General features: G+C 40.9%; 1 protein-coding gene across 7 annotated transcripts in view; it reads left to right on the top strand.

The window, feature by feature from the left end:
• SESTD1 (SEC14 and spectrin domain containing 1) overlaps positions 1-27,419 on the top strand; it is a 124,932-nt gene that overhangs the window by 8,095 nt on the left and 89,418 nt on the right. For 6 of the 7 annotated variants that reach the window (XM_073306035.1, XM_073306036.1, XM_073306040.1 and 3 more), the window contains one exon: positions 19,359-19,438. In XM_073306035.1, the coding sequence (XP_073162136.1) occupies positions 19,384-19,438 (55 nt within the window). In that variant the 5' untranslated portion in view covers positions 19,359-19,383. Of the gene's footprint in view, positions 1-14,694; positions 14,748-19,358; positions 19,439-27,419 lie in introns of all 7 variants that reach the window. The other variant, XM_073306039.1, reaches the window with a different exon arrangement.

Raw genomic sequence — 27,419 nt, 5'->3', positions numbered from 1 at the left:
TTCTGCCTTTATCAGGTATAGCAGTGGCTCTCAACCTTTCTGGACTACTGTACCCTTTTCAGGAGTCTGATTTATCTTGTACCCCCAAGTTTCACCTCACTTAAAAAAATTACAAAATCAGACATAAAAATACGAAAAGTCACATCACATAGTAGTGAAAAATTGCTTACTTTTTTACCATATAATTATAAAATAAATAGATTGGAATATAAATATTATACTTACATTTCAGTGTATCATTTATAGAGCAGTAATAAAGCTGTCATTATCTGTATGAAATTTTCGTTTGTACTGTCTTTGCTAGTGCTTTTTATGTAGCCTGTTGTAAAATTAGGTAAATATCTAGATGAGTTGATGTACCCCCTGGAAGTCCTCTGTGTACCCCCAGGGGCACATATACCCCAAGTTGAGAACCACTGAAGTAGAGGAAGGGGAGAGAGGACAATGAGCTTTCATTGTAATGTTGCATCTTTCTAGTTTAATATCAGATATTTATGATATGCTAATTCCTTTGTTAGAGAGATCTCCCTAGATATTAAAGGTCGACATATATTTGAGAGATGGAGGCATGTCTTGATTCAAGAGTATTCATGTAAGAAATTACAATGCAGTTTGTCAATAAAGAATATAGAAAAACTAGACAAACGTCCAATCTGTCTCTTTATCAAAATACCTAAAGATCCTATTTCAAGGCAGACAAGTGTTGAAGAAAGTGAAATTAAGAATACTGAAAACAATATAGATATACTTGTTATCAGTTCTTGTTTTTTAAGGTTTTTTTTCCCCTACAAAATCTTTTTTTGGGAGGGAGATTTGGGGGGAGTGTTTGAACACTGAGGTATTCTTGGCATGTACCACCATCCACCTTTTATTTACTTGTCTGTTCTTTGCATAGTCCCTTTTTTTTCTTCAAGGCTATTTGCTCAGAACAATGGCTTTCCACCCATCCTGCTTTCTGGATATTGATCATCTTAAATAAAGTGAGGGCAAGAGTGAATTGTCCTGTACCACTTGGGTCTCTTATAGTGGCAGTTGGGTCTTGGGTCACTTTATAATTTGATTATTATATTAGTCAAGGGGTGTCCAACCTGCAGTCCGCAAGGATGATGGTGTTGGGAAGAAAATATGCATTTGATTATCAACTGAAAATGTGCTCCCTAGGTCATCCCCAATAAGCTTTAAACAGAAAAATTTTCATTAGCCCAATCGCCACAGGGATGGGGGCACCACCTCTTCAACTGGCCCCCATTGCTGACTATGCTGGCCTACGAGCAGCTCTAATGTGAGTTGAGAGTGCTCTGGGCAGCTGCTGTCTCTTCCCTAATGAGGCTACTCCCCTTCTGGCTGCCTGTTGCATTACAAGGGATGAAAGAGAGGAAGCTCTGGCTGTTCTGTTGTCTGCTGGTTTGTGGGAACCCCCGAGAAAACAGCACAGGAGCTAAATTAGCTCTGCTTGAGCTTGTGGGATCTACTTATCTATGCAGACACCCATGATAGCAGGTTGGGGAGTAGAGGAAAGAAGGAGATGCTGAGAACCAAAAACAAATTAGGATTCTGATTTCACTGCTAGATTCTCAACCCTGACTAGAACAGCCTGAAGGCTGCTGTCATTTACACCAGCTGGCAACGCTGTGGCCAAGGGACCGTATGTCACCTATGACTTGGGTTGTGGGAGAGAAGTGTAGAAATGAGCTATTCCTGCTGGGCTGGGGGAATCTCCGTTAGGGGAATTGCAAATGGTTTCTCCTCCCTTAGCATTGCCTGAACAGGATGGTATCAGAAGGGTAGCCGTGTTAGTCTGGATCTGTAAAATCGGCAGAGAGTCCTGTGGCACCTTATAGACTAACAGACGTATTGGAGCATAAGCTTTTGTGGGTGAATCCCCACTTCGTCGGATGCATGTACATGTATTCACCCACAAAAGCTTAATCTCCAATACGTCTGTTAGTCTATAAGGTGCCACAGGACTCTTTGCCGCTTGAACAGGACAGTAAGTCCATCCTAAATTATTGAACAGCTCTTGGCTGTTCTGGGCTGGTGTGTGCTCTCTTAGTTTTGACCAGAAGTTCCATCCTGGACATGAGAAACCTTTCTGGATGAAAGTTTAATTGCAACTGGTATGTTCCCCCAAATTCATTTAAAATTGCCCAACTGGCTCTAGTGAGGAGTTGTTGTATTAGTGTGTACACAACAGAATGGATATATGTTATGTTGCATTTGGTTTAAACTCAAATAATCTTGCACACTGCTGAAATTTACAAGGTCTATGATTTTTCCTTTTTGAATTCTTTGGTAAGAATTAAAACGGCGGTGAAAGACTAAAAACATTTTCTTTATGGACTGCTTGAAAATCAGGTATGATGTAAAACTTGAGTGTGCTCTCTTTTTTAATTAGTTTTTTTCCTCAAGAATATATAATCAGTTTAGAACTGAACAAAGCAGTTTAAACAAGATAAACCATGATTAAATATGTGGAATTAAAACCTTTGAACAATTGGTTTTAAATGATGAAGACTCTGTTCTCCCCTGCCCCACAAAAATGTCGATAGTAAAAAATATTAATTTTGAGCATCTTCGTTTGCCCGCTAACATTTATGTTCATCTTACTTTGAATTTTTGTTCCTTCTTTAAAAAAAATCTATTAAATCAGTTTTTGTTTGCTCTCAGGTTATAAATGATGAGAAAAGGGGCTGATTTAACTGCTCTTACACTTGCATTTTCTTTATTTTTGTTCCTATACATGTTATAACTCGAGAAGCATGTCCCCAATCATATACATCAGACCTTCTTATGTTAGCCTGCTTATCCCCACTCCAAAGCTGTATATTCTTGAGTACTTTGAATCAAGTTAAGTGACTGAAGCAGTGGGGGTTCTACTGCTGCTCTTAGTCTACACACTGATAAAAATCACTATTGGGGTGTCATCTGCCTCCCTCCCAATTGTTTTGGAGGGTGTGGACTAAGGTACCTCCAGTATGCTGCTGATACTTGGCTCACTGCTTCTGTGTGTGTGTGCACAGTCTCCAGCTGTTTGATTTTATGGCAGATGTTTCCATTTGGATCGGGGATTGCTGATTTAAGCTGATCCAGGGTAAGACTGAAGTAATGCCTTCTGAGTTGAGGATAGCATCTTGAGGAACTTTAATGGTGGTTTATATACTTCTGGCATTCAGAGAAATAGTTTTACTTTGTGTAATGACCCATCCACTCCCAGTCTCTATTCAAGCCTAAGTTAATTGTATCCAGTTTGCAAATTAATTCCAATTAACTGATAATTGATAATAATAAATAATAATATAATTCCAACTGCTGAATTGGAATTAATTTGCAAACTGGATACAATTAACTTAGGCTTGAATAGGGACTGGGAGTGGATGGGTCATTACACAAAGTAAAACTATTTCCCCATGTTTATTCCCCCACCCCCACCCCCCACTGTTCCTGAGACGTTCCTATTAACTGCTGGAAATGGCCCACCTTGATTATCACTACAAAAGATTTTCTCCCCCCCTCCCCCCCCCCGCTCTCCTGCTGGTAATAGCTCATCTTAAGTGATCACTCTCCTTACAGTGTGTATGATAACACCCATTTTTTCATGTTCTGTGTGTATATAAATCTCCTCACAGTATTTTCCACTGAGTGCATCCGATGAAGTGAGCTGTAGCTCACGAAAGCTTATGCTCAAATAAATTGGTTAGTCTCTAAGGTGCCACTAGTACTCCTTTTCTTTTTGCGGATACAGACTAACATGGCTGCTACTCTGAAACCTGTGTTATGTGTAGCTGTATTATGTGTAGGTTTCAGAGTAGCACAGCTGTGTTAGTCTGTATCCGCAAATAGAAAAGGAGGACTTGTGGCACCTTAAAGACTTATGCTCAAATAAATGTGTTAGTCTCTAAGATGCCACAAGTCCTCCTTTTCTTGTTCTGTGCAGGTGGAGGAATAAGTTGGGAGTAGTTTGGAAAAGCTGTGATTGTGATAGGAGGAGATCCCTATCACATGTGTGTTATCAAAGGAACCAGGTATATGTGTACCTTTTTGAGATTTCAGTCTGCATCACTTCAATACAGAATTGTATAGGTTGTATCAGTATCAGGGCACTGGGGTGGTCTTGCCATGCATATTGTCAGTGGTAAACTGGACTACGCAAGCAGTCTGTGGATATAACAATGGGTAGGGAACGGGATAGGGTTAGGTGCTATCCTGTGTGAAAGGGTTGTACAAGGCTATGAAGTGGTTAAATTTTACAACTGTGGTGTTCTGTCAAGGGAGTCGGCTCAGTGTTTTGAGTGCAGGGCAAGTGCATGTAGCGCCTGTCCATGACTGGGGGAACAGAGTGCATGGGCGTGTGTGTTGGCATTGTGGGGCATTGCCCAAAGAGGGCAGAGTTAAAGTTGCATGGGCAGGGAGAGGGGCTCAGAGCCCTGAAAAGGTGTTGCCCAGATCCCACCACACACATGGAAGGGGAGAATTCAGGGCTGACAGCCCCTCTCCCTAAACCCTAACTTGCTTTCCAACCCCTCCTGTATTCTCCCCTCCCCTGAGTCTCCCAGCCCCTCTTCCCTCTCCTATCACCCATTCATCCCCCTCCCCATAATACCCCTATCGCTGGCAGCAGACCCAAATCCCTCCTCCCCTATTACCACCTACTTTTGCACCTGTAATCACCTGTCCCCTTCCAGTGAGCATTTGCATGTGTAACTTATTTTCTTGTTTAAAAAAAAACCAAAAAACAGGTTCAGCATGTTCTGAATATTCTGCTGTACTCAGATTGAATTTCTCCAGCCTCAAAACCTTGAGAGCGGTGGATTGTTCCCAGATGTTTACAGTTCAGCCTCAGATTTCTACCCAGAGTTGATTTCAGACTTCAAAGTTGCAGGCTAAGAGATGTTAAGTGGCCCATTCACCCCAATGTGATATTCTCTGAGTTTGTGTGTGTGGTTTTTGGAGGGGGGTGAGGGAGTGAGAGAACCTGGATTTGTGCAGGAAATGGCCCACCTTGATTATCATACACATTGTGAAGAGAGTGGTCACTTTGGATGGGCTATTACCAGCAGGAGAGTGAGTTTGTGTGTGTGGGGGGGGGGGGGGGGGGGGAAGAGTGAGAAAACCTGGATTTGTGCTGGAAATGGCCCAACTCGATGATCACTTTAGATAAGCTATTACCAGCAGGACAGTGGGGTGGGAGGAGGTATTGTTTCATGGTCTCTGTGTGTATATAATGTCTTCTGCAGTTTCCACGGTATGCATCCGATGAAGTGAGCTGTAGCTCACGAAAGCTCATGCTCAAATAAATTGGTTAGTCTCTAAGGTGCCACAAGTACTCCTTTTCTTTTTGCGAATACCGACTAACAGGGCTGTTACTCTGAAATCTGATGAAAAAGAATACCTGAATGGTGATGAATACAGACTGAAACAATGCCTCTGAGGCATGTGAATGTCTCTCTTCATGTCAAAAAGAAAAGGAGTACTTGTGGCACCTTTGAGACTAACCAATTTATTTGAGCATAAGCTTTCGTGAGCTACAGCTCACTTCATGTCAGTGGGTCTCCTCTCCCTTCCCCCTCCCACCCCCCCACAGTGATGGAAACTCACAACTGATATGTGCCAAGCATACTTGCTCTCAGCTACTCACTCAGTGTCAGCAGTGTGTTCTTAGTGTATACACTGAGCATATGTGTTTTAAGATTCCCACCTGGAGAGTCAGGTATTCCTCAGATCCTGGCTCAGATGGGAGAGGTAAGGAAAGGGGCTCAGACAATCCCCAAACAGCAACCCCCCCCCCCCCCCCCCCCGCAAACATGGCTCATATGAGGGAGACAGAGATGGAGGGGTCAGATCCTCATAGATGGTCAGGGCCTCCCAGATTCTGGCAGACCCTGGGAGGGGTGGTGGGGGGAACAACAGGGAGCAGGGCTCAGACACCCCCTGAAAAGCAAGCTCCTCAGAAACTGGCTTACATGGGAAGGGAGAATCAGATCACCATGGTTGGGCAGGGGCTCCCCAGACCCTGGTGCACACATGAGGGTAGAGAGCTGGACTCTTACATCCTGGGGGCGGGCAAAGCCTCCCAGCTCACGTGGGAGGGGTAAGGAGAGGGACCTCAGACACCTCATATGTTGGCGCATGCGCGCGCACACACAGAGGGGCCGACAGGTGACCCTGCTCCTATTCTTCCCCCTGTCCTGCCACTCACCCCCATGTCCCTTTCCCAGCACCCGTCACCTGAGCCCACCAGCCCCACTCACCTCCCCTACCATCCATCCCCATTCCCTCTACTCCTCCATCACATAAAATGCCCCTATCCTGCCAACAAGCATTCACATATCAGTTTAAAAAAAACCAACAAAAACCCTGTGATTACTTTCCCCCAATAGAGAGAGGTTTTAGCAAAAATGTCCCAGCCATTTCCAGATTTCTGCCCCAGGTGGGACTCAGACTGACACTGGCTGAGTGGGTCAGGTTCATAGGACTCCTGCTTATTCCCTTGGCTCTCCAGCTGGTGTGAAAATTGGAAGGCTATCAGTCCTGTTAACTCTTCTGTTCATGCATGTTCAATATAATAAATTTGGCATGAGAATTAGTGAATGAGTCTTGCAACAAGCCAAACTGGAAAAGAAAAATATTTTTGAAATAATCTTTTAATTTGATTTCCCCCAAAGAACTAGTGAGTGGCATGCACTCTATTGGGGTAACCCTTGAGTATTGGGCACCTTGGTGCAATGTTCTGAGCCCTTGTTTGAGCTCTGTGACCAAAAATAGGTTGCCAGAATCTCTCAACTTTAAGAAAAGCTATTTTTTTTCCAGAGGCTGTATCTCAGGAACATCCTGGTCAAATGGCCCCTAAGTTGGATCATTAAGAGAACTCTGCATACCCATGAGACACACAAGATTTCAAGGCAATCCGAGTAACTGTATAGATTTTAGCAAAAACAACGAGGAGTCCTTGTGGCACCTTAGAGACTAACAAATTTATTTGGGCATAGGCTTTCATGGGCTAAAACCCACTTCATCAGATGCATGGAGTGAAAAATACAGTAAGCAGTATAAATATTACAGCACATGAAAAGATGGGAGTTACCTTGCCAAGTGGGGGGTCAGTGCTAATGAGGCCAATTAAATTAAGGTGGACGTGGCTTATTCTCAACAGTTGACAAGAAGGGGTGAATATCAAGGGAAGGAAAATTACTTTTTGTAGTGACCAATCCACTCCCAGTCTTTATTCAGGCCTAATTTGATGGTGTCCAGTTTTCAAATTAGTTCCAGTTCTAGTTTCTCGTTGAAGTCTGTTTTTGAAGTTTTTGTTGAAGAATTGCCACTCTTCAATATGTTATTGAGTGTCCAGGGAGATTGAAGTGTTCTCCTACTGGTTTTTGAATGTTACAATTCTTGACGTCTGATTTGTGTCCATTTATTCTTTTGCGTAGAGGCTGTCCGGTTTGGCCAATGTACATGGCAGGGGGGCATTGCTGGCACATATCACATTGGTAGATGTGCAGGTGAATGAGCCCCTGGTGGTGTGGCTGATCTGATTAGGTCCTATGATGGTGTCCCTTGAATAGATATGTGGACAGAGTTGGCAACGGGGTTTGTTGCAGGGATTGGTTCCTGGGTTAGTGTTTTTGTTGTGTGGTGTGTAGTTGCTGGTGAATATTTGCTTTAGGTTGCGGGGCTGTCAGGCCAGTCCTCGCTTACAATCTCCCAAGATCTGTGAGAGTGACGGATCGTCCTTCAGGATAGGTTGCAGATGATGCGCTGGAGTGGTTTTATTTGGGGGCTGTAGGCGATGGCTAGTGGCGTTCTGTTACTTTCTTTTTTGGGCCAGTCCTGTAGTAGGTGACTTCTGGGTACCCTTCTGGCTCTGTCAATATGTTTCTTCACTTCAGCAGGTGGGTATTGTAGTTTTAAGAACACTTGATAGAGATCTTGTAGGTGTTTGTCTCTGTCGGAGGGACTGGAGGAAATGCAGTGGTATGTTAGAGCTTGGCTGTAGACAATGGATCGTCAGATGTGGTCTGAATGAAAGCTGGAGGCATGTAGGTAAGTATAGTGGTCAGTAAGATTCCGGTATAGGGTGGTGTTTATGTGACCATTGCTTATTTGCACTCTAGTGTCCAGGAAGTGGACCTCTTGTATAGACTGGTCCAGACTGAGGTTAATGGTGGGATGGAAATTTTTGAAATCCTGGTGGAATTCCTCAAGGGCCTCCTTCCCATGGGTCCAGATGATGAAGATGTCATCAATGTAGTGCAAGTAGAGTAGGGGCGCTAGGGGATGAGAGCTGAGGAAGCATTGTTCTAAGTCAGTCATAAAAACGTTGGCATACTGTGGGCCATGTGGGTACCCATAGCAGTCCCACTGACTTGAAGGTATAAATTATTCCCAGATTTTGATGCACTTGGAAGAGTCAAGCTTTAAACAGAAACCTGGTCTAAACCTTAACTATAGCTGGGCTGTTGCCCTGCTGTAATATTTCCTCTCTTGGAATGGGATGAGGGAATATTTAATTTTCTGAAAGATCAAGACATTACTGTTTAATTTATAATGCACTTAATGATTTAGACCTGAAGCATTTGTGTGATCCTATCTTAATTCTCTTCTAAGCTGAGTTTGCTCAGGTTGTTGTTCCTTCTGTGCAGAAATTTCTATTGGGTGGGTTAGGAACAAGAGTATAATAGTGTTAAAGAGAACCTGACTGCAGCTGTCTTCAGGACATTTCACTTCTGGTCAGCTGATTGATGCCAGTTTTGGAGGGAGGGTGTTTCTTCTGGGTTCTCCCTCTTCTTTTTAGGACTGTTTTTTAAACTAGTTCTCTTTTGTTTTGAAGAGTTGCTGGCTTTTTGGATGCTTGTTTTATTTTATTATTGTAATATTGCACAGTGCTCAAGATAGTTGTAGTGGACATTTTAGATAATGGAATAGGATTTCTTCATAAGCCAAATTCTGCAGCTTCTTATCTTTTCTACAACTTTTAAATGTCTTTTTAGGACTGAATTGCCCTGGACAGTATGTAGCGTTCTAAGTGCAATCTCACCAGAGCCTAGAAATAGTATGGAAATAGACTGTTTCCTCTGGGTCTGTGATTGAAGTCTCTTTCATCTGCAGCCCAAAATCACTTTATCACACTGTCAGCTTGTATCTAATTTGTTCACTGTCTCCTCTAGTCTTCTTTCAGCACTGTTGCGCAAATATCTCCCTCTCATGAATTGTCTCTGTTTAATAGACATTTTCACCAGAGGTATAAGCTTGTGGTTTTTTCCAGGTTGAATTTTATTTAGTAGTTGTTTTCTAAACTTTCTGTCCTGTTTTTTTTTTTTTAAGGTATTTGCAATATTTCCCAGTTAACATTTTTGTGTTTTAAATGAAAACGCGAAATCTGGGCCTAATGCAGACCTGTGTCACATCTCTCTGGGAACCGCCAAACAATTTAGTATGTTGCTTTTTGATAGCACTCTTATTTATGGTCAGTCAGCCCGTTTTTTGGCAATATGACAATGCTCATATGATTCCTATCCAAGTAATTTTGAATTAGTTTTGTGATGCTCTTTAGCTATACCGTATGTCCTTCGTCCCCCAATTTTGCCATCTGATATGTGGGAATGTGGTCTGGTGAGGAGATCAGAGGTTGGGAGTACAGAGATCTAGGTTCTGCTCCTGGTCATGTCATTTGACATGGTGTATGACCTTGGGCAAGTCCCTTTAACTAATCTGTGCCTCAGTTTCACCATCTGTAAAATGGGGTATGATATTTGCCTCTATTCCAGAAGTGTTGTGACAAATTTGTAAAGCACTTTGGGATCCTTGGATGAAAAGTGTTACATTGACAAGAACTGGTTTATGAAATAAATGTAATGTATTGTTCTACTGTCATTTAGGTCTTTAATCCCGTCCCTTCTCTCCAATCCAAATTTCTTTATTTTATTAGGAACTAAAATTTAGTTTTACTGATCAGTCATTGCCAGAATTGTTCTTCCCCCACCCCCAATGTTAGTGATATAGATGAATTTCCTCAGTCCTATGGTTTCTTTATAATTTTCCATAACACTTATGAAATATTTGTCAGCATGTCAGAGCTAATTCCTTTAAGATTCTGGGATAAATGTTATCCAGAACTACTGACGCGCGTGTGCATGTGTAAAGTATTCTGTGCTTAAAGTATTCCCTTTTCTGATTTTAATTTAAAAGCTCTATTGACGCACTTTTAAATTATCCATCTTATTTTTTTGTTTATTGAATGTTTTATTAATTTAGATGGAGTATGAGGCTAATGGTGTTAACATAACCCAGTTATTGTCCAGTATTAAATAGTGTTAAGTAACTGTTTAATACTGGAGTCTGGTGTACAGAGACCTCAGCTTGCTTATTACCATGGCAAACACACCATTACAAATTGTTTTTAACCTTTTATTAAAGATAAAGAAAAGAGGGAAAAACAATTGAAGCATTTGCAATGTAAAGTATTAAATAAGGCTTTCATTTTAACACCATCCTGTGTTCCCTTTCCCTTTAACTGGAGAGATGTTTTAGAAGGAAACCCTTTCTGCCGCCTACCTTGTTTGACAGTCTCTTAGATGGCATCACAGATAGTAATTGTCCATTTAGGGAAAAGAGAAGTTAGCTGAGATGAGCTGGAGCTGCTGTTTAAGTTCGATCCTGTTTCATCTCAGGTGGTATTTGGGATTCAGCAGGAGGTGGTGGTGTCATCTAGGTCCCAGTCTGGTCAGGACATTTCTCAGGATCAGTGTGACAAAAGGCCCAGGATCGAAGGAGATTGTGGGGGTGGTACCTATGATTTTGAAGTTTGCTCCAGTAGCTAATTTCACCCCCCCAAAAAGTCTCTTTCTTTAAGGACCCCCAAAGGGAATGGTGGGGGGTGGAATAGCCCACCCCCTCACTATTTTGTCCACCAGTGCATCCAAACTGGTGCGTCAGAAAGTAGGCCTAACTGATTTACGATTCCACACTTCTCTTGTTTACCATGCAGGATCTGAATATAGTCCTTGGCTTCTATTAGGAGGCTTTTTTGTTTGGACTAATTCAGTATTTCTATCTCCCTTTCATATCTTTTCACAGCAACTTGTGTTATAGGTTGTTATAGGTTATTGTGATATCTTATGAATCTTTACATACTTCTTACAGTTGAACTCACCACTAGAGTAAATTTGTAGGCCCAATTTATTACAACATAGGGAACAAGTTTTTTTAATTTTTTTCAATAGGTCAGCCATTTTAGAAGAATTACTGAACTTAATCTCCCTCCTTAACAAGTGATTGGACTTGTATTTGCTCTAGTATAGATGGAAAAATGACAATCAACCAGAGTGGGAAGAAAACAAATCTGAAATAGGAAAGTTCAGAAAAAAACAAGATTGATATCTTAAACCACTTGGGTATTACAGTAGCTAAATCTTCATGCTAATGTAACTTTTATTTATAGTAATATATTTGCTCCTTTGCATTTAATATAGCTTTTTAAAAAACCTATCACATGGCAAAATATTTTAGCATTTCCCTAGTGTACAACTGCCCTTAAACGGGAGCTGCCAAGGCAATGGTACATGTAGTGCTCCATAGTTGTCGTCATGGCAGCTGCTAGGCCTTCTATAAGTGGAGTGTGTGGTGCCATCTGTCGCTGTAGCTCCCAGTGGGGAGCAGAGTGACTCTCTCCTGCTCTCCCCCAAAATATTTTTCTGGTTGGGGTTAGGGAAGGACTTTTAGCTTCATTCCTCCCCAAGAATCTCCTAATGCTGTGAAGGTTTGGTGGAAGATGCTATAACCATTCCTGCTGGGGTGGGAGCAAGGAAGAAATAGCCTGATAAGCTGTCCTTAAGACTATTCCTATTAGATAGAGAGCACCCTAAAGCCTTTATTAAACAGGTAACTGAACGTTTCAATAGCATTTCAAACAAAGAATGGCTGGTTTGCATTGTCAATAATAATGATGAAAAGGTTTTTCTCATAAACTGAAATACTTCCTTTGGCTTCAGGAAGTATTGAACAAAGGAGCTATTTTAACTTATGGACAGTAATATACCACTATATCTCTGAAAGCCAGTAAGTATTTTAATAATAGAGGTTTTGCAGCCTCAAAAGAATAAATATTGCCTATTTGCAGAGAGAGAGAGTTTGAATCGGTGTTTGTTAGTTATGTATACATATAAACAAACAAACACTGATTCAAACTCTCTCTCTCTCTCTCTCTCTCTGCAAATATTGAAGTGTATGGCAAAATGATAAAAGGTTCTCCTCTTTGTTTACAGAATAAATGGCTGTTTAGTATATATCACAGTAACCTTTCTTGAGAAACTTGCTTGATCAGGAGAGAGGTAAAACGTTTTTGAAACTTTGCACATGTGCTGTAAACAAGATTTTTACTAAGGTCCGCTAGTTAGCATTGGAATGGATGAGATGAATTATAATGGAGAGACAAGAGTGAAGATCTGAGCTCTGTTTAAAAGAAACTTTTGTCTGAAGCATACAGTAGTGTGATGTTGCTGAATTGACTAATCAGCATTTAAGGTGTATACTGTTTTGGTAATCCTAATTTGTCTAATACATTTAAATATAATATGCAGTAATGCAAAATAATGTGCATGTTCACTTTTGCTAAAAAGTGCTGTTGGCATGTAGGTTGGTTTGTTCATCAAAAGAAGGGCATCGATAAACACATTGTCCTTTGGGGAACGGAGAGGAGAAAGTTTGGTTAAAAAAAAAATAGCCACTACAATATTTCTTCACAACAAAGCTCAAATAGACTCTGCAAACTCTGGCAAGGCATGAAATGCAATTTCTTCTCTCAAACGCTTAATTGTTCACTTATTTAAATGTACTGTTTCTTTGAAACCTAAAAATGAGGGGAGTCAAAATCTTTTTGGTCAGAAAAAGCCGTGTGTGTATCTACATAAAGGTGTCTACAGAGATGCCTTCCAAAAAGTCAGTCAAAAAACCGATGCCTTTAGTTCAGTGCTTAATTTGTAATGAAAGAGATGCTGGGGCTCAAGCAGTTTTTGTTTTTGTTTTACTTTTGTAACTGACATGGCAAGCCCAGACGTACCGGGGCTATGAACTGCCAAGCCTAGAAGTGCCGGGGCTCAGCCTTGGCAAGCTATGGTACAAGTTAAGCACTGCTTTAGTTGCTGTAAAATGACTGACTTTGATTAATTTGCACACAGGGGGCACCAGTAAGTAGCTTTCTGGTGTCTGCCATCCATTTGTGCAGTCTAAGTTATCACAGTCATATGTGGGTCCTTGTGTCTGTTCAACGTGCTCATCTTCCTTGTAGAGCTGAGAAAGATCGTACTTGATTTTTCTGTGTGTAGTTGTCATCTCACCAAAAGAGACAGGTGACCAATTGGTCCAGGCCTGATTCACACTAGCAGAGTTGAAATACCTGTTTTGCAAACATCTCTAACCAAACCTCGTTTGGTGCCCAGCCACTAGTGGATAATCCAGCCCATGTTCCTGTTAAATTCTGACACTCAAATTCACCCCAGTATAAACCCCAAGATCGTTCTCTATTAAATAAATAATCAAGACATTAGATGAATGTGATTCTACCATCAGGGAGTGCAGGAAAGGCATTAGCTTGTGCCACAACATGCCCCTCCCCTGAAACCATCCAAAGCTGACTGTTGCAGCCTGAAGCTCACCTGTGATCCACCTGCTGTTCTCCTGCCCTCTTGTGGGCTCAGTGCACTATCATCAAGTGCAGCAAATCCATCTTGTTTCCAGTGTCTCCTGAAAATTGCAAGCAGACAGAGGGTTTGCTTGTATTATCCCTCTGCCTTGCTAGTCCCCACTGAAGAGTGGGCATTGGTTATATAACATTATATTATCCAGAGCCCAGTCACCTGGACCCCTCTGTGAATCAAATGTATTCAAAGCTGCAGATGTTGCCACGTCATTCCTGAAGGAATTCTTACCAAATCTTGCTGTATTGCACCCCAAGCAGGCTAACACCTTTCTTAATACTGTAGCAAATGGATCTCTGGTCAAGTAGCTGGCATCCCAGTATAATGTAATAAAAGGCTGGTTCTTACGTACACCAAGTCAGAAAATGTTCCTCTGGATTTAGTCGGGCATAACTGTTCATCTAGGCATTCTCTTAGCTCTGTTCTGGCCCCCAGCTTCTGCTTATCGACCATTATTTAACCTGCACCTCTTCCAGTTCCAATGTGTGCTTGGAGCGGCCTGTTGATGCTCCAGAAGGGACTTCACTAACCCCAGAAGAGCTGAAAAGCCACAGCAAATTCTGCCTTAAACAGCATTGCCTCTGCCCTGCAAAAACTTGCTCTGGGGCCAAAGCCTCTACTGATCCAACACCCACTGTGGCATCCAGTTGTACCTGTAAATCTCAATCTGGCATCCACTCAGATCACTCCCTTAAACTATTTAAAAAATGCCTCCCACACTCAAGTATTCCCTCTTTTTTTCTTTGTCAAAATAATGAGGCTCCTTAATTGCCAAGGTGGTTGCTACTAAGTGTACACAAAAGCCCTTACCAGGACCACCATGGTTAGAGGTAAAATTTAAAGAGCCCATAATTACATGCAACTGTGTTGGAGTAACTTTGCCAAAACCCTTTAATCACTTGTATTAATACACCTAATTTGTCCAGTTTTTCCTTAGGCGTGATACACCTACCAATTTGATTTCCAGGTATGTCATCCTCTGGGTTGTGTCTCTTTTTTTCAGGGGTGAGCAGGACTCCCCAGGCATTCTGCCATCTATGGAAACCTTCCTAATAGGTGAGTGAGTTCACCCAAATCACATCTTCCTGCCAAAAGAGAGTTCTCCAGATAGTGAACCAATTGGTGTAAGTTAATTTACTTAGTAACTGTCCACTCCTGCACTGTAGGAAACTGGGGCCCTCAGCTTCATACCTTAACCATGGTCGTATTGTTTGCAAATGAGTGTAAAGGCTTGAATATAAAGAGGTGTTGTCAATATGGCTTCTTTCAGGCAGCTGCTGTTTCTGCAGCAGCAACCAGAGCAAAATGGTTGCTGCATGGCCCCAGGGGCTTCATACACAGGAAGGGGAAGGGTGTGAGACAATCAACTCTCCCTTCTTTCCCCCAGCCTCCCAACAGCAGAAGGGAGAGGTGGAGAATTCAGTAGTTTTCCATCCCCCCCACTATGATCTCTACTTGTGAGTTGCATTCTGGATAGTGGGAGAGGGGAAGATCACAGAGCAGTCAAGCCTGCCCCTCCCTTCTCCTCTCGGGACTCCAGGAGTTGGTTTTCCTTGCTGGTGTGATCAAACCACCCCACCCTCTGTTGGGTGTGTGATCATTTGTTCCTGATGACTGAATTAATTTGGCAGTAAGAAGTATTTTTGCTGTAATGAAAGGGAGAGTTTGTAATTTTGCACAAGGAAATTTAGCTCTTCTCCGCTTCCCCTGCTCACTGTATGTCACATATACTGTAGCATCATGTTTTGCATCTACATGTGAATTTAAAAATGGTGTCCAGATCAGAGTGGCCATTTGATAAAGCATAAGATCTATAAGCCAAAGTATTTTGGACTGAGGATTAAAAAGTTTTTGAAAAGATTTCTAAAATATTTTCTGTAAAATGTGGCATGTACCGAACATATGGTAGTGTGGTAGTAAAAATTGATTGTCACTTGTTCAGGATAATCTGCTTTACTTGTGTGGGTTTATCACTCGTAACACACCCGTACCAAATTCATGCTGGCAAAACCTTTATAATCCCCCACCGTACCATCATGTTTTCTCTCTTCCCCTCTTCCTTCCTGTAGGCACACACAAACAATGCACTGACCTAGTGATGTGGGTGTGATCATGGCTCCCCCTGCTGGCAGGCACTGCTTACTATACAACTTTGTATTGTCACAACTAAATAGGTTCTCCTTTAGCGTGGGTGGTGGTAGCTCAGATACTGTTGGTGCTGTTTGAGGCTACGGATTCAATCCCCACTGACGATGGGAAGTGGCTACGATTGGTTTTGTATGCGCGCGCGCACCCACCCCCCCACACAGAGATTTGTATAGAGGTGGGTGGGTGTGACAGATCTATGTATAAAATGTGTTCAAGTGGTGCATGCTATCACTGGTGCTGATTTTCTTATTTCTGTTAAGTCTTTCATGCATTCCTAGCTTTTTCGAACAAGATCTTTTTATGCTGAAATTTCTCTTAGCCCAAAGATAACTTTTAAAAAAAAGTCTGAGTCAGATCATTTCCGTCATTTTTTGAGTTACACATGCATGGAAAAAAATTTCCTCTTATGTTCCAATCAGATATTTCACTCTTGGATAACTTAAAAATGAATGACGCTAGAAAATTCAAACTTGATGGGTTGCTTTCCTTGAAGATTAAAACTCAAATCAGAAGAAAATTAACATATTAATTTTTAAAAGTTGAGATTTTAAGTAACTAGTTTTTAGCACATGCTTGAGCTGTGCTCTTTCTGGTTCCTTGAAAATGCATAAACCAAAAAACCCCACCCTTGGTGGAAATAAGGTCTTGAGTTACAGAGTGGAAGTTGGCATAAGATAATGTTGTCTTAGCAGGAGAATCCCTATGCATATGGAAGTTGATGGTGGTTTGGAGCTTTACCCTTGCCCTGCCTTCTATTTCTCCTTCCTGAGCCATGTCCCCAATATTGTGAAGCCCAATCATGTTGAAATAGTATGTAGGTGTTTCCTTTGAACTTTAGGACATGGGACAATGTTATATTGGCTCAATCCCTCTTCTTCTATTGAAATTTGGGCCATTTCAGAGAGTTCTCTGTAGTTTTTCTCTCTTCTGTGTGAAAAATAATGGAAGCTATGATCTGGTCTCAAATGCCTACTTTCTTTTGCTGTTCTTCATGACTTGGGCTTTGTTTGCACTGCCAATTGAACGAAAAAACTTTTGTCATTCACAGGTGCTTAAAAAAGCCCCCTGCTGAAAAACAAACTTGCCACAGCAAGTGGCAGTGTAAACGGCTAGTTGTTGGCAGGAGGAAAAAAAAAGAAAAGGAGAACTTGTGGCACCTTAGAGACTAACCACGCTCCTGTCAGCAACGTGAACCCCACTCCTAGGGGGTGGAAGTATTTTGTCCACAAAAGTGCTGACAAACACGTTTACACTGCCCGACTTTTAGCGATACGGCTGTGTTGCTAACCACTGTGTAGCGTAGACAAAGACTTAGTGCGTGTTCAGTATTTGAGGGTGTGGAAAGGGCTGTTATTTGCATAATTCCTTTATCCTGATGCCAGAAAAGATTCAAGTTGTTTTGCCCTGGCAGATACTTGTTGTAAAGCTTTTCTGTGGGCTGAAAGCTCTTTGTAGTCTCACACTGATCATTGTCACTGAGTGAGAAGCAAAGTTTGACACCCCTTTGTCACTCAGTTTTTCTTCAAGCTTCCCAGCACACAGAGTTCTGGTCTTGTTGACTAATTTTCCTATGCCTCTTCACCTTTTTAGGAACCTGCAGAAATCTACATTTTTATCACTTTCTCACATGCCATCTTGGTGTTTAACGGTCATCTTTCCCATGAGTGTTGCCTTTTTAGAAGATACTTGCTTAGATTTAGATGCAGACCCAATACTCTCTTGTACAACTTTTAATATAATGGTTATGCTACACATTTTTTACTCTTTAATTGTCAACTTGAGTTCCTTTTGGCAGAGCTTGGACTGTTTATCTTAAATCCAAATTCATTCTTTCTTTTTATTTGATCTGTGTGTGTTTGTGGCGTTTGGTGGGATTAGTATAGTTCCAGAGTGAGTTACTCTTGTTTGTTGCCTTCCAGTGTTTAGGTGACTCAACATTACAGTGATTGAAGTCCATTGTCTTTCTTTTACGCACTTTGAACTTTTATTTGTGTCATTTGTCTTCACTTGCTTATCTTTGTATATATTACTACATTTTACCTGGTTTTTGGAATGTAATTTGTTCTAAATTCTTCTCAGGATGTCACTTTTCTTCTTGTTAGCTGTAGACTGAAAGTTTTGGTGATTTCTTACAGCAACAGAGAAAAGTTGTCATTATGTTAAAACGGACTTTTAGTTATTAGGCAATTTCCCAATACATACTGCCTCAATGAAGAGGTATTTCAGTTAGCTTTGGCTTTTTATTTTCAATTGAGAAGAGAACACTGACTTCACGTATCCATAATCTATCCCAATGGTGGATATTTATTTCTCGTAATGGATTTTAGCTACTAATGAACTTGGTACATTTAAGGCAGTTCCGTTTGGTTTTTATGTCAGTCTGCATGGTAGGGAGGGGAAAATGGTCTGTGTGTATAACAGACTCCTTAGTAAGCAACATGTATTGTCAAAATGTTCTTGCAGATGTGAAAGGTCTCTACAGAAGTATCTATTCATGTTTGCTGTTGCCAGATACATTTCAGTTTGTTTATTATTATTATTATTATTATTATGTCCTAATTTCAGTTTATTATGAAATGTCCATTCAAATTATTAAGAAGAAAATCCGTCAGGTATACTGGATGGTTAAACCATCACATTGCATCATCTCCCATGGCCCAGCAGAAACAGCATGTGTAAATTATTAGGATTGTGAGAGGTTTGCTATGCTGCAGAACTGAGTGAATTCTCCCCTGCAATATGTGTTTTTGTCATTGATATGCTTTGTGAATTTGGGCTGAATTCATGAAAGTAGGGGAGAAAAGCAGAAACATCTCCACCTATACATTAAACAATAGATTAAAAGATGATGAAGCAACAGAAAGGATTAATTAGATTGTTTGCAAAATGTGTCTCTTCAGTCTGAGTTTGGTGATAACTGCATTGAGATCTTAATTTGGTAACGCATTAACATACATGCAATATGAAGATAATTACTCTTTTTATCGTAATCCTGGCTCTTTGAGAGAAACCCTATAAAATGTGAACAGGAGCACTAGGTTTAGTCACACCGATTCTGTTACACAAGAATGACAAATTATAAGAGGGGTTCTACTTACAAACTGCTTCTATTTTAATGTTTTTTCCCCATCTTGAATAAGGGCATTTAAGCTATGTATGTCTTCGGGTTTGTGTTTTGTCTTTAGTGTGTTGAAAATAAAATGAATTTAACTTTGTAGGGCCTATGAAATTTAAGGCTAAAATAATAACAAAACCTAAATCGCTTTCAGATAATAAAGAGAAATAATAGTGACTTAAAAGATTTACAATGGAAAAATGATTGACATTGATCTGGGGTTTTTCTTCAGTTTTGCAACATAATGCAATTCAAATGTTACATCACAATTTTGGTTATAAAGTGTTCTGTGCTGCTCTCTGAAAAGTAAGTACAAAACCGTGCTGGCACAAGCCAACTCTTGTTCTAGTGTAGCACAGTAATTGATTTCCCAAAGTTGACACTCTTAATTTCTTGTGTTTCAGAGCTGTGAAAGTTAACTGAAGTAGAATGGAAGCTACCGTAATATTACCTATTCTGAAGAAAAAATTAGCCTTCCTTTCAGGTACAGTTTCTGATTTTTTTTCTTCAATCAGTTGCCTGGTGTATAATTTGGATCTGACTTGTATGGTTGTTTGATCTTTGCCAGATGTATTTGACAGAAGTGTATCTCAGATTTTCACTAAAGCTTATTTCAAACACAGCTCTAAAATATCTTTTAATCTGGATAGCAAAACTAAATTCAAACATAGTTTGTCACTAGTGGTTCTTGGTAAGCCAATTTTTATTCTGGTCTGTAACTTGATTGAAATGACCTACCCAAGGTTGGTGTCATGTTTCACTTCTTATAAAATAAAATGTGATCGTTTTGCACCCTTATTAAATTAACTACTAACTGGCACGAAAGCAATTGATTCTGAATTTTAGGACAGTTCGTTTTCAGGATTTCTTATAGAAAGTTCTTTCTCCTCCTTTCTTTCCAATCTTTACTCCACAAAGGATAGGGACCATCTTTTTGTTCTGTGTGTACAGCCCCTAGCACAATGGGGTTCTGGTCCAGACTGGGTCTCTTGGGCATTCAAATAATTAATAATAAGATGAAATCTTATCAAGTAGTAAAAATAATGATTTAGTCTGGCAGGGGTGGAGCTGGAATATTAATTTTTATTATTTTGCTCAAAAACATTTGCAGTTTAGGTTGAAATCTATCATTTACAAAAGAATGAAGACTTGCCCTTAAGAGATGTATGTTTTAAGTGACTTGAGATTTTGCTGACTAAGGTGCTGTTTTAGATGTTCACGTAGCTTTTAGTTCTTGCTAGTTTAACTCCAGAATTTAAGAAAGATGAGTTGGAGATAGGTACATTTTTGCAATCATACAAATCAGGACGCATTACTTTAGCTAAAAAAAAAATTACTGTATTTCAGCTAATGGCTAGTTCTTAGCCAAATCAAGCAAGTGTATGTCTTGCTTGAATGTCTAAAAAATTAAACTCCCATGTTTAACTCAGAGCTAATGTATTTAGAGTTGTGGTTCTCAACCTTTCCAGGCTACTGTATCCCTTTTAGGAGTCTGATTTGTATTGTGTACCCCAAGTTTCACCTCACTTAAAAACTACTTGCTTACAAAATCAGACATAAAAATACGAAAGTGTCACAGCACACTAATAGTGAAAAATGGATAACTTTCTAATTTTTACCATACAATTATAAATCAATTGAAATTATTGTATAGTATATAGAGCAATATAAACGGGTCATTGCATGAAATTTTGGTTTGTACTGACTTCACTAATGCTTTTTATGTAGCCAATTGTAAAACTAGGTGAATATCTAGATGAGTTGATGTAACCTCCCCCCTCGCCCCCCATTGAGAACCACTGATTTAGAGTCTCTTCCCTTGCCTTAACACCCCTCCCCAGCAGCTTCTTCTGACAGCCTGCAATAGTCAGCAATTTCCTTAGCTGCTCCTCGGGGAGTAGTTTCAGCACTTATAGTACAATTGTTTGATTAGCATGTACCTCAAGGAGATTCTGATCAGCTAAAGTGCATTTGCAATTTGGCAAGTAAAGCTACCTGATTCACTGTGAAATACAGGTTTCAGAGTGGTAGCCTTCTTAGTCTGTATCAGCAAAAACAACGAGGAGTACTTGCGGTAACTTAGAGACTAACACATTTATTTGGGCATAAGCTTTCGTGGGCTAAAGCCCACTTCATTGATACATTCAGTGGAAAATACAGTAGGAAGATATATACACACATACATATATATACAGAGAACATGGAAAAATGGGTGTTGCCATACCAACTCTAACAAGACTAATCAATTAAGGTGGGCTATTAACAGCAGGAGGAAAAAAAACCTTTTGTAATGATAATCCGGGTGGCCCATTTCAGACTGTTGACAAGAAGGTGTGAGTGACAGTGGGGGAAGAAATTAGCATGGGGGAATAGTTTTTAGTTTGTCTGATGACTCATCCACTCCCAGTCTTTATACAAGCCTAATTTAATGGTGTCCAGTTTGCAAATTAATTTCAGTTCTGTAGTTTCTCTTTGGAGTCTGTCTTTTTTTTTTTTTTTTTTTTTTAAGTTTTTTTGTTGAATAATTGTGACTTTTAGGTCTGTAATTGAGTGACTAGGGAGGTTGAAGTGTTCTTCGACTGGTTTTTGAATGTTATAATTCTTGACGTCTGATTTGTGTCCATTTATTCTTTTGCGTAGAGACTGTCCAGTTTGGCCAATGTACATGGCAGAGGGGCATTGCTGGCACATGATGGCATATATCACATTGGTAGATGTGCAGGTGAACGAGCCCTTGATGGTGTGGCTGATGTGATTAGGTCCTATGATGGTGTCCCTTGAATAGATATGCGGACCAAGTTGGCAATGGGCTTTGTTGCAAGGATAGGTTCCTGGGTTAGTGTTTTTGTTGTGTGGTGAGTAGTTGCTGCTGAATATTTGCTTCAGGTTGGGGGGCTGTCTGTAAGCAAGGACTGGCCTGTCTCCCAAGATCTGTGAGGGTGATGGGTCGTCCTTCAGGATAAGTTGTAGATCCTTGATGATGCGTTGGAGAGGTTTTAGTTGGGGGCTGAAGGTGATGGTTAGTGGTGTTCTGTTACTTTCCTTGTTGGGCCTGTCCTGTAGTATTCTGGGAAATACAGATACTCTTAGTGAAAAGCAATTTAATGACAGGCATTTTAAATGCTGAAAATTTTTTGGAACTTACTATATTGCTGAGTAGGCTTGATTCTTTGGAATTACATAGTATTGACAGACATTTTAATTTAATTAATGGTTTAGACTTATACAACAGATGTTTTAGCTTTCTCAGATGTGAATAAAGAAAACTGGTGGGCAACCAATTTGTCAAATCTGTTTATATCATTTAGTTTCAAGGAATATAAAATATAATCATCATCAGAAGAAAGTTATGCTGTGAAAATATGTGGTAGATTTTTGGATGCTGAGCTCCCCAGACATGAGAATTATAATCTGCTAGAAAACACCTTAAAACTAGTATGTTTTGACCTGCTTTATTAGTCCTTGTCTAACTTTACATCATTTTCCCTCCCTCAACTACACAGTGCTTTTCAGGACTTGTTCGCTTGAGATAGGAGGCTAAGCTTCTTGAGATAGGAGGCTAAGTGGTTCCTTCTAGAAGCTATTGGCAATAATGCTTGATTAATTACCTCAGTTGGTACATCCATTATTTGCTCTCACCACTTCACTTATCAGAGGGAAAACACAGCAGTTTCTACTGGAACAGTGTTTCCACAGACTTGGAAACCTTGGGCCAAATTCAGAGGCTATATAAATGACTTTGCAAATTACGCATTGGTAAATTAGTGCAAATGACTGAGGAGGGAGAAATGTGAGGTTCTGTAGAAGCAGAAAATGCAACCAACAGGACGGTGTAAGAGAGCAGTTCCTTTGGTTTTATTTCTTATACCTGTCCTTGGTTGCTTTTTGTGGTAAAGTTCTGCTCTTCCACTCTTTCAGCATGTAAATTAGATCAGTTTATGCTGATCTGTAACGTACTTCACATGAATTTGTCCTATTTTAAGATTGGTTCTAAACCTTAGAATCCCCACATAATAGCTCAAATTATGGCTTCTTTGTCAGATGACCTTTTTATTTATTTATGGCTTCCAGTTTAGTATATCTAGAGTCACAATCAGATTTGGGATTGCCACTCCTACATATAGTATTGTGAAGGTAGTGGGGAATGTGTCTGAGGTAGAAATAATGATGCAGTGATGAACAATCACACAAGAGAATTTTTTAAAAAGGAAGGAGAAATGAATGACTTCTGCTAAATCTAATTATCGCAATATAACTAAGGATATGTCTATACTAACCCCCAGATTGGCAGGCAGCAATCGATCTAGTGGTGGTCAATTTATTGTGTCTAGTCTAGACGTGATAAATCGACCCCTGAGCACTCTCCCTTTGACTCCTGTACTCCATTGGCACCGAGAGGTGCAGGCAGAGTCGCCGGGGGAGTGGCAGCAGTCAACTGACCACAGTGAAGACACTGCAGTGAGTAGATCTAAGTATGTTGACTTCAGCTACATTATTCACGTAGCTGAAGTTATATAACTTAGATCGATTCCCTCCCCCCCCTCCCTCCCAGTGTAGACCAGGCCTAAGAAGCTGAGACAAAAATGAAAAAAATAATCTGGGTCACCCTATCATTGGTGTAACTTCCATTGTGTAATATGTTTTGGTTTTCTTGTATTGATGATATTGAATGCTTTGGGTATGTTCAGGGAAGGTTGCTGAAATTTCCTAACTGATAATCTGGATATGATTGTTAAGCAATTTATGCCAAACACTTTTATAAATATCTTTAAAATTGATTGGTTGTGAATTAAAATAATTCTAGTTTAGAAAGGTACATTGAATTGCTCAGTACCTTTATTGACATTGTAGAGTAGTGTCATTCATTGGAGGGCGTATGTGGGAAGTAGATAATCCTTGTTTTGCCATCATTTTGAGTGGTTTAACTGAAGAAACTGTTCGAAGACTTTCAATGACAGAATATTTGTCTGACCTGAACAAGTCTTAGTTGTTTGATAAACCTGTACTAAAATTATTATGCAGGTAGAATAAAGGTTTTTTTAATCTTATCTCCTTAGTAAAAATAACTCAGTTTGAGCATGCTGTGAAATGTCATGAAACTCAATAACATATGTAATTTATTGCAATCTCTGGTGAAAATGTCAACAAATAAAGAGCAGTTTAAATCCATACCATGAGTGCTGTTTAAATCCAGGTAATTATTCAATAAAAAGTCATCTTAGAGATCAAACACCTACTGCAGATGTGAGTAGATTTCAAGTGTCAAATCTAAACTTGCATATGAAATGTTGAGTGCATCTTAAATTTTAGATTCTCTTGTGTAATCAATATAAGCGAATTTTTACAACTAATTTATGGTGTGCTTGCTTTGTGATGGAGAAGGGTAAAGGGAAACTCCATGAGAGAGACTTATGGCCATGTCTACACTACAGAGTTAATTCGACTTAAGTTACGTTGATGAGCATAAACCACTGTAATTACATTGCTTGTGCATGTTCACACAATATTTCTTGTGTCAGCGGAGCTTATTCACAGTTGGTGCTCTAGTACGAACAGAGAGAGCAGTATACCATGGGTAGCTATCCCACTGTGCAAATCACCACCTTCTTCTGCTAAGAGTTGTGGGAATGGATCAAAATGTATCATGGGAGTGGGATTACTGCCCCATGATGCAATTTTCTCTGTCCCATGATTCCATGGGCTTCTGACTACGTTTTGTGCTGTTTTTCAACTGTCCCTGTAAACTTGCGTCCACCATCTCTGCCTGAAAGTATAGATCCTGCACTGCTCACCAGTCTTGTGATGAGCGTTAAGAACACAATGTGGCTGACTCGGTACAATTTCATGAGCTGCAAATCTGAACAGGAATCCGTACTGCCTGCCCTGCTGTGTGCCATGGAAAGAAAAAAATTCAAGATTGATGTTGACATTCATGGAGCAGCTGCACATGGTGGACTGTCGCTATTGGGCTCAGGAAACAAGCACTGGGTGGTGGGATCAGATTGTGATGCAGGCTGTGGGATGTCGAGCAGTGCTGCACAACTTCTATATGCACAAAGCCACCTTCCTTGAACAGCGTGCAGAGCTTGTCCCCGCCCTGCAGCGCCAGGACACCAAAATGAGAGCTGCCATAGTAGTGGAAAAGCATGTGGTGATTGCTGGCAACTTCAGTCTGCTATTGGTTAGTCGTGAATCAGTTTGAAGATCGGAAACCCACTGAAAGTGTTGTGATGATGCAAGTGTGCAGGATCATTAATCGTCTCCTGCTACAAAGGACTGTGACTCTGGGCAATTTTTGGGAAATACTGGATGGTGTTGTGGCAATGGGATTCCCTAACTGCGGCAGGGTGATAGATGGCATGCATATCCCAATTTTGGCCCCAGACCATCTTGTGAAAGGGCTACTTCTCTATGGTATTGCAGGTGCTGGTGGATTACCAGGTGTTAGCCGACGGCCAAGGATGTTTGGTGAGGTGCCAGCTATGCCCGTTTATACCATCCGTGACTTTAACCACTAGGACGCACTGTCCCTTCGCGGCAGGCAGCCCGGGCTAGGCTGATGGATGCCCCAAGGTCCTAACCACCCGTGACTTTAACTGCTAGAGCTCAGAGCTCCTTCGCAGCGGGCAGCCAGGATTGACTGACAGGTGCCCCAAGAGTTTGCCCCGTGGAGGCGGCACAACTCAACGCTAGGCTCTTAGTACTCTCACCTAATGGCCAGGCTTTAGAGCCAAAACGGCTGAGGTTCTTTAATTGTGTTGGCTGCTTTACAGTAAACCAGAGAAAACAAGTCAGGCTTATGCATAAATGGTTACCAAAATTTATTAAGCTAGATTCTAATCATGTGGTTACAAAATTGCTAGTGCCTACTTATTTAAATGTAGAGATGTTACACACACAAACAAGTTACAAAACTGAAGCCACAATCCCAAAGAAAGAAAACAAAGTATAGAGCTCTATTTCAAAATATGTGTACACTAAAGATAGGAGATCAGGTGTGGGTGCTTCTTACCCTCCTTGCATCTCTCGATTCCAGCGGTGCCAAGCCAGGATCGGTCACTCAATTCCGCGGAAAGACGAATAAGGGACAAGGCTTAGGGACCCTCTTAGCTGCAGAAGCCTTGGGAGGCTGTCACTTATCTGACCAGCAGATAGATAGTGAAAAGCACTCAAAAATCATGGTGCTGTAGGTCCCCTACTTATACCTCTGTACTCCTTTATTCTCTTTCTCCTTTCTTATGCCAAATTGAGGCTGGTCTGTCGGGGTGACGCCAGCTTTCGCAAGAGTAGTTTACACTTGCAAGGGAGAGAAACAATAAGTTTCGACTACTGGACATTTCTTTTATCAGGGTAAATATTTTCCCACCTAGGATGTTGGTGTGTGTGCATCACGCTATTTAGTAGGGGCTAAGAGCCATGTCTGTCACAGGGCCTCTGCCTGCTGTGAGCTTAATCGTTGTATCTGTTCCCAGAGGCACATTGTAGCAGCACACCTGTGCTTTCACAGCTTCAAAGGCTGTGCTGGAATATATGTTAAGTGCCCTGTTCCTGCTTCCTCCTGTGTTTCCAGCAATGCTGGTCTGAGGGGGGGGGTGGGGGCTGGCTGTCTGGCTACACCAGGGTCATTTCACTGACTACAATGCGGGGTGGTCAGGGAAGATGCGTGATGCATCCATCTTCAATAACGCTGGCCTGTATGGAAAGCTGCATGCAGGGACTTTCTTTCTGGAGCAGAAGATTCCAATAGGGAATGTGGAAATGCCCATAGTGATCCTGGGAGACCTAGCATACCTGTTACTTCTGTGGTTCATGAAGCCTTACATCGGAAACCTTGACGGCAGCAAGGAGCGCTTCAGCAGCAACAGAATGACCATAGAATATGTGTTTGGCGCTTTAAGTGGTCTCTGGCGCTGCCTTTTTGGCAGACTGAACCTCAATGAGGAAAATATTCCCATGGTCATAGCAGCCTGCTGTGCTCTGCATAACATTTGTGAAGCCAAGGAGGAAAAGTTTCCAGAGGAGTGGAGCACTGAGGTGGATTGCCTGGCAGCTGATTTTGAGCAGCCAGATATCAGGGCTATTAGAGGGTCTCAACAGGGGGCTATTCGAATCAGGGAGTCTCTGAAGCAGCATTTTGGCAATGAGCCCCAGTCATGTGTCTTTCTGTAATGCATTCAGACAGGCATTATTTACTTGCCACCTAGAATAACGATTCCTGCTTGAAAATTAATTGTAGTCTGCAAATGTGCTGATTGCCACTGTGTATGAATTTCTGCCCACACCCCCATGTAGGTCCCAAATAAATCTTCACTGTCTTTGTAAGACTAAATTTTTATTAAACAGTAATACACATATTAACATTTCTTACAGGGTTCATGACCGTGAGCAACACTCTCTGAAATAAGGATCTCACAGCTGTGTGTAAGTCCAGCTGTTGTTACCGAAAATGTCCCTAGGCTTGGAGT

Source organism: Lepidochelys kempii, chromosome 11 (assembly GCF_965140265.1).
Source record: "Lepidochelys kempii isolate rLepKem1 chromosome 11, rLepKem1.hap2, whole genome shotgun sequence".
NCBI lineage: Eukaryota > Metazoa > Chordata > Testudines > Cheloniidae > Lepidochelys > Lepidochelys kempii.
Note: the sequence above shows the minus strand (reverse complement) of the source record. Positions and strands in the feature narration are given on the sequence as shown.